General features: G+C 43.2%; 1 protein-coding gene across 14 annotated transcripts in view; it reads left to right on the top strand.

Moving 5' to 3' along the window:
• Window positions 1-11,171, top strand: part of tle3b (TLE family member 3, transcriptional corepressor b) — a 28,678-nt gene extending 17,507 nt beyond the window's left edge. For 11 of the 14 annotated variants that reach the window (XM_076078536.1, XM_076078532.1, XM_076078530.1 and 8 more), the window contains 13 exons: window positions 529-586; window positions 3,187-3,309; window positions 4,107-4,157; window positions 4,550-4,705; window positions 5,598-5,733; window positions 6,190-6,365; window positions 6,946-7,019; window positions 7,106-7,355; window positions 8,167-8,414; window positions 8,611-8,758; window positions 8,871-9,021; window positions 10,258-10,334; window positions 10,712-11,171. In XM_076078536.1, coding sequence (XP_075934651.1) covers window positions 529-586; window positions 3,187-3,309; window positions 4,107-4,157; window positions 4,550-4,705; window positions 5,598-5,733; window positions 6,190-6,365; window positions 6,946-7,019; window positions 7,106-7,355; window positions 8,167-8,414; window positions 8,611-8,758; window positions 8,871-9,021; window positions 10,258-10,334; window positions 10,712-10,819 — 1,756 coding nt within the window. In that variant the 3' untranslated portion in view covers window positions 10,820-11,171. The remainder of the gene's footprint in view (window positions 1-528; window positions 587-3,186; window positions 3,310-4,106; window positions 4,158-4,549; window positions 4,706-5,597; window positions 5,734-6,189; window positions 6,366-6,945; window positions 7,020-7,105; window positions 7,356-8,166; window positions 8,415-8,610; window positions 8,759-8,870; window positions 9,022-10,257; window positions 10,335-10,711) is intronic. The other 3 variants (XM_076078538.1, XM_076078537.1, XM_076078534.1) reach the window with 1 other exon arrangement.
• The last annotated feature ends 4,416 nt before the right edge of the window (window positions 11,172-15,587 follow it).

The raw sequence follows: 15,587 nt of genomic DNA, 5'->3' as shown, positions 1-15,587 counted from the left end.
ACCACTGAGGACATACACGTTTAGTTTGCACTAACAGGAAACACTACAGTGTAGAAAGGTTCAGTGCAGATGTTGCAGGTGATTGGTCTAATATAAAATAATAACTACCTTCTGTACCTTCTGTGTTATTAGAAATCATGCTCTACTTTATAATATCTCACCTTATGTGAAGGGTTTATAAGTTGTAACGTATGGCTTTATAATTATTAATGCTTTATAGATCAGTTACAAGTCATTTATGTAATTGGTGTTGTTTTTTTGCACAACCTAAAGTCTAAGATGCTCAATAATGACTTATAATTGATTCATAAAGCATCGATAAAGAATTTAAGCATTAAAAAAAAGCTATTAGTTACAACTTATGAACCTTTTTATTACAAGCAACTCATTAGAAAGTGTTGCAAAAATTGCAGCGTTGCAGACATGAGAGTAATCTTTCAGCTAATAATTGAATACCTGTTATCTGATACGACTGCTGAGTCGTGGTGACACCCATACTAATTTGTGTTTTGCTTGTCTCTCTCCTGGCCCCTCATCTTTTCACTTGCCTCTGGCCAATCCTCTGAAAGAGCGCGAGTCGAGCACGGTACGTTGACTCTCCTTCTCCTTTGTGTCTTGACTTTGCCCGTCTCTGGCTCACCGTGTTTGGTGATTAGGTGTGCTTTACCTAGACTTAAGCCCACTGTTCAATAGAAATTCGTGCTCTCTGTGTAGGAAGACACACATTTTTGTACTCTGTGCAGGGTGGGGGGGTTATAATGAAGTCTGGCCAAATAAGCCAGTGCCATCTAATCCAGGTGGAAAATGACTCCAATCACTGGGCGAGGATTAGTAGTCAGCTACCTCCTTTAATTTCAGCACAATTAAAAGCGACTTTGACTCTCCTTCTCTTCTTCGCTCACCACTTTAGAGTGTTGCATGTGTCCAGTACTCGACTCCTTTTATCTACCTTCCTCTTTTCCTTTTCACATATACTTTCTTTATTTTCTGCTCTCTCTTCTTCTTATCTCACTCATTTACTCCTTTCCACCGCTTCTCCCCTCCCTGTCTCTCGCTATCTCTCTCCTCCTTCTCATGTTAAAGTCCTTGTTTATTGGACTGGCTTAAAGCTCTCTGTTAGCTGGAGCGTAACGCTCTGTTGGATCTGCTCGGCCAGATTGAGTTCCCATTGACTGGCCATCCTGAATGGGACCACTCAGGTCTGAAGGGAACCCAAACTCGTCCCCCATCTCGTATGGTGACGAGACGGCTGCCAATACTGCCTTACCTGATCTCCTCACCACCCTCCCCCATCTCTTCTTTCCCCACACACACACACACACACACACACACAGTGTCTTCCTGTAATGTTGTCTCAGGTCATCTGATACCAGAGCTGGAGGCAACTGCAGGGTTATTGAGTCTAAGCAATCCTTTAAAGGTCACAGGCTCAGACGCACAGACAGGCTGTAGCGCTGTAGGAGATTTTTGTCTGTCAGAAAGCATCTTCACACCAAACTCTCTGTGTGGCTTTCTTTTCCACAGCAGTAGCTGAACACATTTCCATATTCTGACCTGACAAGAAGGGATGTGGAATTGGCAGAAAGTGTGCCATTAACTGTCCAACCTCAGTGTTTTTATTTTTTTTATTTTACGTCGCACTCGGCTTAAAAAAGTCGTCCTTTCACTCAAGCTGTTACCTTTCTCTGCTGCTTGTCTTTCTCTTCCTGTCATTTGCAGTCAAGAAGTCAGACATCTTCCTTCTCCCTCTTTCACCATCTCTGTCAGTTTCTGATGGAGGCAGGGATTTGTTGAGCTGTCTGCCAGCGTCGGCCGGCCTCGGGGACTGCCTCGCCTTCACCCCTCCTCTTCCTCCCTCCCTCCTTGCCTGTCGGCCTGTTTGGCAGTGCACCCCCCCACCCCCCCCCCCCCCCCCCCCCCACCAGTGCCCAGACTACAAAAACCCCGTTTTGCAGCTTCTGAGAGAGTGCCAGCCTGTCGAGGCATTTCCACTAGTGGGGAGAACTCATTGCCACACTGCTACGCTCTCATTGCTTGCCAAGTTCCTTTCCTGTTTTGCTCTCTTGTCTTTCTTCCTCTTATTTTTTTTTTTTCTTTTTCTTATTTTCTCACTCTGCCTCTTTCATGGGTCTTTTCTCTGCTGGCAACACCCTCTCTGTGTCTTCACATTGCACTCTTGTCCTGGTTCCCTCAATGGCCTCTTTCTTTTCTTCCTCTTTTTTTCTTCTGGTTGATTTTGCTGTCATTTTCTGCCATTTAGTCACCGACCTGCAACAGCACACACACACGCCCACACGCCCACACTCATGGTCTCTCCAGCAGTCATAAGCGTGGGTTTTACAGTTACACCGTGAGATATTTTGGTCACTTTTGTTTTATTTGCATGTACTTGCATGTCACAGACGAACATAAAGTCAGGAATGTAAGCTGTGTTTGGTTTGAATTGTTAATGTAGCCTCAAGCGTGTCCCTGACCAGGTCACTATGAGGGTCTTCAAGAGGATTAGATGTCAGGGTGTGTGTGTGTGTGTGTGTGTGTGTGTGTGTGTGTGTGTGTGTACCAAATATCCCATGCTGCACTCTGCTCCCACCTCACATTTTCTCTCCACCTCTCCTCAATCTGTCCTACGTATCCCCTCGCTTGCGAGTTCATGCCTTTGTCTTCCAGAGGCGTTTTGTGGGTTTGCTCAGCTGCCTAGTTCTGTTTCCTCCTTGCTCCGCTGCCTTGGCAGCAGCAGCAACAGCAGGACTAAGCTGTCCCAGAATCCTCTTCTGCACCTTCTGTCCCAAATCAGTCCAGCTCAGTACAGGAGCATTGTGTGTTTTAGCTTTACAGTCAATATTGTCACTGCTCTGACAAAGGAAAAGGCTCCAGAGCCATGCCTGGACTTAAACGCACCATTTGGTTTTCTGACTCTTCTTGCTGCATTTAAGCTCCCACATATTCACTTGAATGAGGGGCATATGCTGGCAGGGCAGTGCTTACTCTTTTATTTTAGTCTCTTGCACTAAGTGTTATTTATTTACAAGAGTCACACGGTTTGTTACTCCATATCATGTCAAGATGGGTTCAAATGGAGCAAGATGACATTTCCTATGTTGGCAGTATGTTGAGGATGCTAAGACGCAAAGGTGCAACACACTCGGAGGGTACTGACGTGGTCTGGCTGCATCTTGTTGTTGGCAGAATAACTCGGTGTCGCCATCAGACAGCCTGCGGGCAGCGAGTGAGAAGCACCGAGGCTCTTCAGATTACAGCCTGGACTCCAAGAAACGTAAAGTGGACGACAAAGACAGCATGAGCCGATATGTGAGTGTTTATTGGTTTTATTGTTCGAGCTAATCAGTTTGAAGCGCTCCCACTCTAGCTGTGGGTGGGATCCTGAGGACATAAGTCAAGTGTGAGCAAACCAAAATATAAAAACAAACCAGTTCATTTCCCTTTTATTTTATTATATAACCACCACAGTTTTGTCAGTGATTTATTTTATGGGTCTTTGAATTCCTAATAATGTAATAGAAAGTGTCCTGGAAAGGAGTACCTACAGTAATTTGGCTCTAATTAAAAAATAACAGACAGTATTTAATTGATACACTTCTAATTGATCAATCTCAATGTAATGCTAAGCTAGTGCCTCCCTGAGTCTTTTAGTCAGTGCGCAGCACGTCAGCTGAACATTGTCAAGAGGCGAGTATACAATTCATCCGTGATGAAGAATGTTTACTATAATTAATGAATATGAATGTACTTGGGTTCAAACGGACCAGTTCTTTCAGAGAAATTCTTTTGGATGTCAACAACCGACTAAAATAAAAAAATCTCCCTTTTAATTACAGCCAACCTACACACACTTCTTTCCAGGAAACTTTCAAGGCATTGTAATTATTAGGAAATAATAAAAACTGTAAAATAAAGTGTTGCGTAGTCTCATTTTATTTGTGTACACAGTTTATTATTATTTAAGATACCAACGCCAAAAGAAGGTTACAAATCTGGTCTTTGATGTTGATCTAGTATTCAAAGGAATTGGACTGCACTGGTTTTTGCACACTGTACTGTTTGTGATCTCCCAGTAATGTTAAGCATGTCCCTCTTTTGTTTTCCAGGACAGTGACGGAGACAAAAGTGACGACTTGGTGGTGGATGTTTCCAATGAAGTAAGACTTCGTTTGAACTGAGCTGCTTGGCCACATTCCTGTGTGAACGCTGCGCAGAAACTAAACACAGCGCTCTTTTGTCTGTAGAAGCCTCAACACCTTTCACAGCGTTGCCAAAAAGTCTGTCATAATATTGGTTGTGTGTGAGTGTGTGCTTACTTGCTGTATTTCTTTTGCTATTCATGCAGAAAGTAATACAAAGAGAAAAGGGAGTGACAGGTGAATGAAAAGTGTGTGTATATGTGTGAGGGAGAGTATGAGCATGCACAAGTATATTTATCTGTGTTTGCACACGAGGCCCCAGTTTGTTTGACCTACATGTACATGCCAGTGGCTTTCCTCCGCTCTGTTTGCTCAGTCTCGCTCTCCGTCTGTCTCATTTAACTCTACAGGATCCGGCCACCCCTCGAGTCAGCCCCGCTCACTCTCCTCCAGAAAACGGCCTGGATAAATCACGAGTCCTGAAGAAGGACGCTGCCCCCAACAGCCCCGCCTCCGTCGCCTCCTCGGGCAGCACGCCGTCCTCCAAAGCAAAGGACCACGCCCATGTGAGTGACACATCGAGAGACTAGACAGAAGATGAAATAGGGCAGTTACAGTGGAGGGTGAAGTGACAGACTAAAGGGCATTTGTCAAGTGAAGTGGGTGTCTGTGTGCAGGACTAATGCGTAGGAGGCTTAGCAGTTGGCTGCTACGAGGGGCTTGAAGGGGCAGAGATGCACTCTCAGGAAATCAAACCCTGTGGCTCACTCCTCTCAATCTCCTTTATGGCTTACCCAATAAATGGTCATTTCTTCCCTGGCCTGAGGCTGTAAATAACCCAGAGACACAGCAGCGAGGGAACTGCTGTCTCCCTCTTTTCTTGCTTCGCCTCATCCTCTCCCCCATTTTCTCCTAATACCGAAGCTCTCTCTTACCAGGCTAAAACAATCCTCAATCATCGGTTTTACATAAACCATTTCTCTGAGGATTAAGAGAGACTTATAGTCCACATCACTACCCTCCACATCTGTGACACCCAGCCTCTCTCCATCCCTCATTAGTGTGTCACCGGACTAAACCCTCCACTCCTCTTACTCCATCTGCAAAGAAAGAAAGATGGATGGATTCATTATGAGAGAAGTGTTTGGGCCACCATGTTGTTTGTTTAGTCGCTCTTAACAAGCCTGACTTCTACCACACACACACAGTGTGTGTGTGTCAGTGTCAGTGTCAGTGTTGGATTGGATTACCTTGAGCCGTCCACTCAGATTGTCACTCTGGATTTCTCTGAAAATGAGGGTATTTTTGACTCACTTGGGGATTTTTATTTTTTATTTTTACACTGGTGTGTTTCATTTTGTGTGTGGCTGAGAGTGAGAGTAAGTGAACTCACAACTTTCAGTTAAGTGGACACTAAATAAGGTTTCACCCAGAGATTAAAGACTATTTGTGTTTTAGAATGACAAGTCGTCCACACCCAGCCTGAAGTCCAACACACCTACTCCGAGGAATGAGGCTCCAACGGCAGGAACCAGCACCACTCCGGGACTACGGCCTCTCACAATGGGCAAACCACCCGGCATGGAGGCGTTGGGTATGTAAACACCTTCACTGCTTTTGCTTAAAAATGAGTTAAAATGAGATTATACTTCTCCAAAGAGGCATATAATGTGCTTTTCTTCCTATTATGTGATAATAAACAGAATACTTTTAGGTTTTCGAATGCTGATCGGACATAATAAGCATTTAAATGACATCAAATCGGGCTTTAGCAACTTGTGATGGCCGTTTTTCACTATCTTGTGACATTTTATAGACCAGACAATCAATGAAGAAAGTACTCCGCAGATGAATTGATGATAGAATAATGATTAGATTGAGCGTTGATTCGTGTCCTTGGAAATAAAAAATCCATTAGCAGTAGTTCTGGAGCTTTTGATCGTATCACACGATCTGTAATGAACCATAGTTCTGTGTTTTATAATGTTTTTTTATTATCGTCTCTCCCGTCTGCAGAGTTTCTATTAAAATGCTCTTCTCTCTTCTCTAGCTGCCCCGGCCCTGCGGACACCTCTGTCCATTGCGGGTTCCTATGCCTCCCCGTTTGCAATGATGGGTCATCACGAGATGAACGGATCCCTGACCAGCCCGGGCGTCTATCCAGGTCTCATTTCACCGCAGATGAGCGTTGCAGCTGCTGCCGCCGCCTATGGACGCTCACCAATTGTAACTATTTCAGCTTCTGTATAGAATGTATGAATCCAATGAAGCTCCTCTTCACATATATTGATTTATTCCATCAGTTTGACACAACAAACCCTCACTAGCGTCTGTATGAATTATCCTCCATGGCTGCAGGTTGTGGAATCTGTTTGCAAAAATGACTTTGAGAAACTTAAGCATTATTTCCACAACTCATTGTAAATATTTCTGCTTGGCTGGCTGCAGCCTGTTGTGTGTGTACATAATGAGATAGTACAAAGACGGCCTAGCTCTCTTACTTTGATGTTGGTTAGTTAGCATTCTAAAGGCTTTTAAAATAAAATGCCTCTCCGTGTTTGAAAATCTCCCAGGCTTTCATTAGCATTAGCAAGTGGGATGTTGTAGCCTTGTGTAAAGCTTCTCTGTATGCAATGAAGCTGAGTCTGCGCCTTTCAAGGGATTTGCCTGGAAAAGATAGAACGAGAGTTCCTCAGGGCGTTAGCGGTTAAAGTGAGGCATACATGTTAATTTGAATATTAGCTTAGTCTAATTCATCTTAGCAGGTTATTGGTTGTTTAACTCCTGGCTGTTCTTGGTCATGCAGGCAGGATTTGACCCCCATCCTCACATGAGGCCAGGCCTACCAGCCAGCCTCACGTCCATTTCTGGAGGAAAACCGTGAGTATCTGGATTCAGCTATATAACAGAGAGCATATACATCCAGGCTCCAACTGACCATATTTCCCTTCATTTGTCCTCCGCAGAGCTTATTCTTTTCACGTGAGTGCAGATGGTCAGATGCAGCCCGTGCCCTTCCCTCCAGATGCACTGATTGGCCCGGGCATCCCGCGCCACGCTCGCCAGATCAACACATTGAGCCACGGGGAAGTGGTGTGTGCTGTCACCATCAGCAACCCCACACGTCACGTCTATACCGGCGGCAAGGGTTGTGTCAAGATCTGGGACATCAGCCAACCAGGCAGCAAGAGCCCAGTGTCCCAACTCGACTGCCTGGTAACTTGCATCTTGTTTGTTTTTGTTTTTACAAGGAGATGTTTGTTAAAGAGTTTTAGATTTGTATTATTAATGTGGATGTTTCAAAGTCATCCGACCAGAAACATAATGTACTCATTTCATGAGGTCTCTGCAATGGGCCTCCTTCATTAAGATTTTTTTTGAGCATCAAATGTAGCCTGACTCCAGATCCCAACAGACAGAGATGTGAATAATTCAGCAAAGTGTCTCACTGCTGTGCTGAAATAATCCTTGGTGGGGAAAAAAAAAGCCTGCTGAGTAATGATGTTCTGATTGGCTGACCCTGTCTGCCATTACCCAGCTCATTACTTCCTCCCAACTGCCTCCTATTTCTCATTTTGATACTGTGGCTTCATGCCATTCAACTCACATGGCCCCCCAACACCCTTAAGGTGCGTCCAGAGTGCAATTGGGTCTTATAAAGCCATCGGGGTGCCGATTTAATCCGACCAAGAGCTTCCACAGTCTTATTGATCTGTCTTCCTGCTCTCTTGGAGCCTGGCCAACAGCGGCAGCCTCACTCTCTCCCTGCATCTCTTGTTAAAGCTGACATCCACATCTTCACTATAACACAAAAAAAACAGACGGCAGCAGCATGAGAACTTCACTTGTCAAAGAAAAGCTCCCCTGAAGTTTAAGTAGAGATGGTCTCGACGTGGACATGCTGCTAATCTCTTTTTCTCAACAGAATTGTAATTGAGTTTGTTCTTAACCTCGTTGTCCTATTCAAGTAGATGTTTCACATTTTTAAATTACATCAAGATCGTGATGACACTTGTTTCTCTTCCAGAACAGGGACAATTATATCCGCTCCTGCAAGCTCTTGCCTGACGGCCGCACCCTGATAGTGGGTGGCGAGGCCAGCACGTTGACCATCTGGGACCTGGCCTCGCAGACGCCCCGCATCAAGGCCGAGCTCACTTCCTCTGCTCCGGCCTGCTATGCGCTGGCCATCAGCCCCGACGCCAAGGTGTGCTTCTCCTGCTGCTCGGATGGAAACATTGCCGTGTGGGATCTCCATAACCAGACCCTCGTTAGGTCAGTAATTCATATTTTTACCAATATGGTTTTGTTTCAAGCACTGACAGAAATACATTGTGTATGTGTGCTTCTTGCATTCTTTAATACACACCTCATTGTGTTTGACGAAATGGAATAGTTGGCCATCAACACAAGATGGAAGGCTACGTCCTCTTGTTTCTAACTTGATATTTGGTGTCTTGGGGTGTTCCAGGCAGTTCCAGGGCCACACAGATGGAGCCAGCTGCATCGACATCTCCCACGACGGGACCAAACTGTGGACCGGAGGGCTCGACAACACCGTCCGCTCCTGGGATCTGAGGGAAGGCCGACAGCTCCAGCAACACGACTTTACCTCACAGGTAGGGAGAAGGCTGTAAAAAAAAAAAAGTTCCCTTTCCAACTACATCTCAAGTGTTGTGGAAGACGCACAAATGAGTGATTCTCGGTTTAAATACTGTGTCCTTGTTGCAGATCTTCTCGTTGGGCTACTGTCCCACTGGAGAATGGCTGGCTGTGGGCATGGAGAGCAGTAACGTGGAAGTGCTTCACCACACCAAGCCTGACAAGTACCAGCTGCACCTGCACGAAAGCTGCGTCCTCTCACTCAAGTTCGCCTACTGTGGTAAGTAACCGGCTCCTTAACACAGACCTAAGGGGAATAATAAAAAAAATATTTAGGCATTCCATTGCAAGGAGATTTAAAGGTTTCCCTGTAAGTGTAAAAGAGTGGTGAGTGGAGTTTTGCTGGGGGAATATCTGACTCCAGACCTTAAATCCTAAATACCGCCCTGCTGTTAAATTTGGGGAACATGGATTTCTCCAGATCTGTTTCTCTTGTCTTGCAAACATAATCTTGGCATCTAGGCAGAAACCAGTTCCTAGAGCCGTGTCTGATTCCTAGTCTAGATGAGTATTATCTGTAGTATCGGACAGACTTACTGGTTGGTTGTGTTTGAGACAACTTATCTGCACCAAAAAATGAGGAAGCAACTATTTCTGTAGATGTTAAAATGATCTGAACCTTCAGTAACTGTGACTTAGTCACTTGCAGGTTGATATACGATTAAAGTGCTGTTTATTAGTGAGAATTTGTTTAAAAACGCAGTTGCACGTGTCATTCTGTACAGTCTGAATTGCACATAACAACATGCTCATTAAATTTGTCATTGCTTTTGGGTTTAGATCATTGTGCCTGCTGGGCAGACCAGCTGGTGTCAAGTTTAAGGCTCAGACAAATGAGGTTTCACTTTCGCCTCACTCAGTATTCATTTCTCCTCACGAGACCCCCACAGCAGAACTGGTTAATTCAAATGACACTCACTGCTTCAGAGCTCTTGCTGCCACTAATTAAATTATTACCCAACTAGTCAGTTGGGTAATTAATCAGAGGGTGATTTAAATAATTATCAGAGTGGAAATGGTGTGAGTCGTCTTCATTATGAGCATTTTATGATTGTAAAAACCTTATCGGGGGAAATACCATTACATTAACAGAGTCACTAGTTAGCTGATGTTGTGGGTTGGAGGTATGGTGTGAATCTATTCTCAGACTACAGAAGACACGCTGTGTGTGCAGAATCTTCCATGAAAGTAGCCAGTTAGGAGGTTCAGATGCCCCCTCTTAGAGAAAGATTTTTTTGTCACAAAATCCCAAATGTGGTGGCTTCTGGCACATTCTACTGCCACTCTTCCATCATATACACTGACCTTAATTGATGTGTACCCAATTGTATACATGCAGTTAATAATTCAAATTTAACTTTAGTAGCCAGCTGTTTGGATGGCAGCTGGCACTGTGTGTGAATCAGCATACATACGTTCAGAATATATTCTCAAGACGTCTGTTTTATGTTTGCAGGTAAATGGTTTGTGAGCACAGGGAAGGACAATCTGCTGAATGCATGGAGGACTCCTTATGGCGCCAGCATATTCCAGGTAACTACAACAACCACATGCACACACATTAAAAAAAGGTACCTTATTGTGATTTCACAACCAATTTAAAGGTATGTATAAACCGTGCAAAATAGCGATTAGTCCCAAGAGTCTCGGGTCATATTATAAAAACGCTGTCTTACTAATCATGTAGATAATTCAGACAGATACATCTTTTGCCAAGCTAAAAACGTATCACAAAGACATTATTCATGCTAATTCAACTGTTATTAAAGAAAGCTGCGTACCGAACTGTTCTGGATAAATACACACACCTGTTCACCCCTATTCATTAGGCTGATTAAGCATCTTCCATAAAACAACCAGATATAAAGAAAGCTTGTCCTCTAACTTGAGTTTCTTCCTTACTCCCACAGTCGAAGGAGTCGTCCTCCGTCCTGAGCTGTGACATCTCCGCAGATGACAAATACATCGTGACGGGATCCGGTGACAAGAAGGCCACCGTCTACGAGGTCATCTACTAGAGAGAAAGGAGGCTCCTGCTTCAGCACTGATGAGATGACTTTTACTTTTCCCCTCCCGACCATCCGTCTGTGGACTACAACACGCTAAAATGAACTACAGATTTGGCGGTGATCGATGGAGCCGTTTGGCCGAAGGATGCTTGTGCTGGAAAGAAGCTTTTCTGTACTTGTTGTGGAAGGTTTATTTTTTGGTTACACATTTTTCCCCCTTGAGAATATTTGGGTGTAACCCGATGAAGCGGCGCTTCATTTGTGAGAACCTCGTTCCCCCAGACGTCTTGTGAAAAGTGTACATATCGGATTAAATAAAAGACTCTTTATATATATTATAAAATATATATATTTTCATGTCCTGGGTGTACTTGTGATCAATTTTTTTTTTTGCCCACTCTGTCTTATGCCATGATATTTGAGTGGGAAAGCAGAACATAGATTAGAACTTTTTAACAATTTTACTCTTGATTTTCTTAAAGCACATTCTCCGGGCTGACCTTTTCAGAAATCAAACCGAGGAGCATGAATCTTGTAAGTAGGACGTTTTGTGGAGATTTTTAAAAGGCCTTTTTGTCACAGTGCTCTTACCGGACAATGGATACGTGGAGTCCTCTGACTCCGGCAGAGACTCGGCTGGTTTGGACCACTGTGGGATGGAGCGGGACACTATGATTCAGGAAAAGAAATGGATGTAAATTTAATTCACATATATATATATATATATATATATATATATATATATATATATATATATATATATATATATATATATATATATATATATATATATATATATATATATATATATATATATATATATATATATATATCTCTCTCTCAAAAGACCTTTTTAAAGTGTACTGCTCTGTCTGTGCTATCTTTCTCCCGGTTTGTTTTACCTTGTTGGGAGATGGGAAACGTTTAATGTTTAGCCTAACCCTTGGACCTCAGTTGGCAGCAGATCACTGCAGCAGGCACAAACTGGATGAAAAAGTACCATTGATTTCATGGTTACAGACTAAACTCAAACAGTTCAATCTGCGCTATTGGAATCCTTCTGCCCTTTGTATCTTATCAATATTCCTGGAATATGTTTGGTTGGCGGAGACATGTAAATGCTCATGGGGACGGAGGGAACAGCACTTAAATGTAAACACAAATGAATAAGTCGGGTCTCCCACGTCGACGGTAAGAAACAGTGAATAGTTCTGGTTGTACACTGCTCCTGATCCTGTCAGCATTTCCCACAAAAAAAAATCTAAAGGAGCGATAATCGCTGGCCCTCTGAATCACACCAAAGTATGTAGCAAATGCTGTCGGCACTGAAAAGAAATGTACAGTTGTTAATAAATCAATAAAACAGTTTTTGTAGAATGGCCCATTTCCTTGTGATTGACCCGCGTCTGACTGTGTTTCATCACCGTGCAGGACACTGAGATCATGTCCTCTGTAGGATGTTGTAGTGGTGTAATGTTTCTGAAACGGGTCTGGTTTTTCTTATCCACCCGCCACCCCAAACAAAAGAAAATACAAGATATGAAGCCAATTGGAAAATCGTAACACCCGGAGCATTTTGGGGGCTTTGGCAACTAATACTTCCGTGTTAAGAGGAAAACAGTATGAACGGTATTAGTGTTTTGTTAAGTGCGGATAAAATTAATTAAAACTTGATTTTAGACTCAAAATAAACACATTAGCTCAGAAAACATGTACTTTTTGAAGTTCATGTGATAACACTTAATGCAAAAAAGCTAATCAGCTAGCATCTTCACTGCCAACCAGCGGTGGAAGAAGTATTCAGATCCTTTACTTTATGTGCATGTCAGATCAGTGTTTATGCTAAATGTAGTCGATTGAAACAATGCATTCCTCAGTACTGTATCCAACCCATGAAAACTCTAGTTTGGTGTTTAGCCTGTAAATTCACATGTTAAAATGAGGGACCAACTGCCACCGCTGAGAGAAATCAAGTATTTATTGTAGGTGTCATTTCTGGTAATGGGAACTGTTAAATGTCGTGGTTCTAACACAGACTAATATATTGGTCACCGCTCACACTGGTATGAAAGGGGAGATCTTCAAACTGAAGTAAAAAGGTGCGAGTTAATGGCTTTGTCTCCAGATGGGATGGATTGTGGTTTCAGGCCTGCTGACGAGAGCAATGGTGGGAGGGATGAGACACAGCTAAGGATCTGAGTGGTTTGCCAAACCACACATACATAGACACGCACACACACACACTCTGCTGCCACACTTGAATCACAGAACCAGTAGAGACACATTCAGTAGCACTCCCATTCCTCACACTCCCCCCCCCCCCCCCCCCCCCACACACACACACACACACACACACACACCCCTCAGAAAATGACAAACTACTTTGGGAATTTGTGGCTTTGTGCTGATATCAGTGATGATTGTGAAATAGGATTTGGGGATAAAATTAAAAGCATCCCAATAACGACCAGCAGGTGATATTTAAACTTTTGGCTTTTTCTGTTGTGTATTTTGCCAAGCACAGGCTTCCATAGATTACCCATGATATATATACTATTAATGTGAGTGTCTGTGTTACAGACTCACCGCAATTTCTTCTGCGTCTTCCTTTCCCACCACAGGTGGGGAGAGCATTAATTTTCACTCGTGTGGGGGTGCTGGCTGTAAGGCTGTGAGAGAGAGGTGGGGAGACGCGGTAGTTAGAGATGCAATATGGGGAGATTTCTTATATCTGCTCTGGACATACGGCTGAGCTAAGCATGCATACAAGTCAAAACAAGGTGAATCAAGCTGTGTATCACATGTGGTTCAATTTAGGGAGGTTGAAGTTCAGGAAAGACAGTGGCTTACATCCAGCCTTGACATGAAAAAAGACACACCGATTGTCAAGATATTTGCCTAAATTTGAGATATTACCAAAGAACATGTTTCATTGTCAAAGAGCTTTTACACCCAATTTATAAAAAAACATTTTCTCTTCTCATCTGCTGAAAGCTGACTGTGCTGCAGTAAAACGCTTCCAACCACAGACTCGGCCTGTAGAAATCCTGATGGAAGATGTTTTTTGTTCTCTTGACAGTCGAGAGCTTTTGCTGTGAAGGAGAAGTAATGCAAGGCTCTCTACCATACTCCTCTCCATTTTCTCTGCTCGGTCCGTTTCAGCAGCGAGGCAAATGTTTTACTCTCCTTTTACCTGACAGCCGTCTGATTTCATCTCTATAGCACCGCGAGAAGAAAAGCAGGGCAAAATGATGAGCCCTTTCTCTCCCTTTTTTTCCATCGAGACAGACCTTTTATGTTTCCATCTTCTACTGACTCCTTTCCTCCATCCTCAGATAAATGGAGAGGAGTGTATGAGGGCGCAATATTTTTTCTTTTAAAGAGATAAAAAATGAGAAGCTCTTTCTCTTTCTCTCACTGGATAACCAAGTGCTTGTGGAGAGCAGTGTGAGATTAAAGGGAGCTTGTAGAGAGGCAGAGAGCACTGGTGCTTCTGCTCCCAGAGGTCATGTTGGTCCCTTTGATAGCATTCAGGCCTCGCTCCATCTTCTGACCCGTCCTGAAGATGAGAAGCTTTCATCAGTCTCTGACGGACACGAGAGCCCACTCAGAATCAGGGACTCAAATTAGAGAAGGGCTTTGTGTGTTTGTGTGAGTGTGTTGAGTTTTCATAATTATGTATAATTCAATGTTTTTACAGTTATAAAAGCCTTCCCCTTGTTCTTTGATCACACAGATTGGCGAGAACAATACCTAAACTCGAAATTATTTGTCTGGGAGGTACTGAAGGGGGATTTGAAAGGATTCAGGTAAAAAATAAAACGGCGGAGGAGGCTTCCTGTAGCACGCTAACAGCACCCTATATGGAAGAACATTACTGTGAAAGCACAAAAGCAGCATTTAAATACATTTCATGCTATTGTGTTATATGTGCATTGATGCGTCATAAAGAAGATTTGGGAACTTTATATCGAGGCAAACAGGTGATGAGGGAATAACCTGCATCGGCCCAATCTGAGCCCAAGCTGGTGTCTCAACAGACAGGATGTTGAGTATTGAGGTCTGGAGTATAGTTAAATAGTTTAAAATGCATCTTGTGATAAGTGAAAGACAGCAGATAAATGGCTCACAGACACAAAGTAACAACAACAAAAAATGACTTGTGCATTTCGTGGGACCTGTAAAAAGGGAAAGTGTGAAACACTCCTCACAGCAATCGCTTTAACTGCCAAGGTGAACACAGGGGTTAACAAGCTTAGCAAAGCAAATAATTGGTACAAATAAGTCATTAGCACAGTAGAAAGGCTCAGATAAAATGTGAAGGAGCACTAATTGAACATAATTATAAACTTCCTTCCCTTCCTTCTCCATCAACTGGAGCTGTAACGAGGTCCTCGGAGATAATTAGGATCACAGATCAGAAGTGCCACTTAAGAGAAACTCAGATGTTCAGTCGAGTCGAACACAAAATACTGTCAATCTCACACATTCATGTGATGGTTTACATATCTTTCCCATGCAACTTAGACGGAGTTCCAAGACAGAATAGGTTTTATAATAACTCCAAATAGATTTACTCTGTATACTGTGAATCATGATTCACATATGATTTTCTGCTGGTTTTCCAGCTACTCTGACTGTATTCTTGAGACTCACCACTGTCATCAATCTCACCATTTATACCACAGCAGATACCAATCCAGATATAGTGAGACTTTACATTCATCATGTGTCCTAAAACACAACTTCAATGTTTGTGTCACTGTGTAATTGTTTG

Source organism: Anarhichas minor, unplaced genomic scaffold (genome assembly GCF_050575085.1).
Source record: "Anarhichas minor isolate MPS153535 unplaced genomic scaffold, ASM5057508v1 ptg000067l, whole genome shotgun sequence".
Classification (NCBI taxonomy): Eukaryota; Metazoa; Chordata; class Actinopteri; order Perciformes; family Anarhichadidae; genus Anarhichas; species Anarhichas minor.
This window is presented reverse-complemented; position numbering and strand designations above follow the sequence as displayed.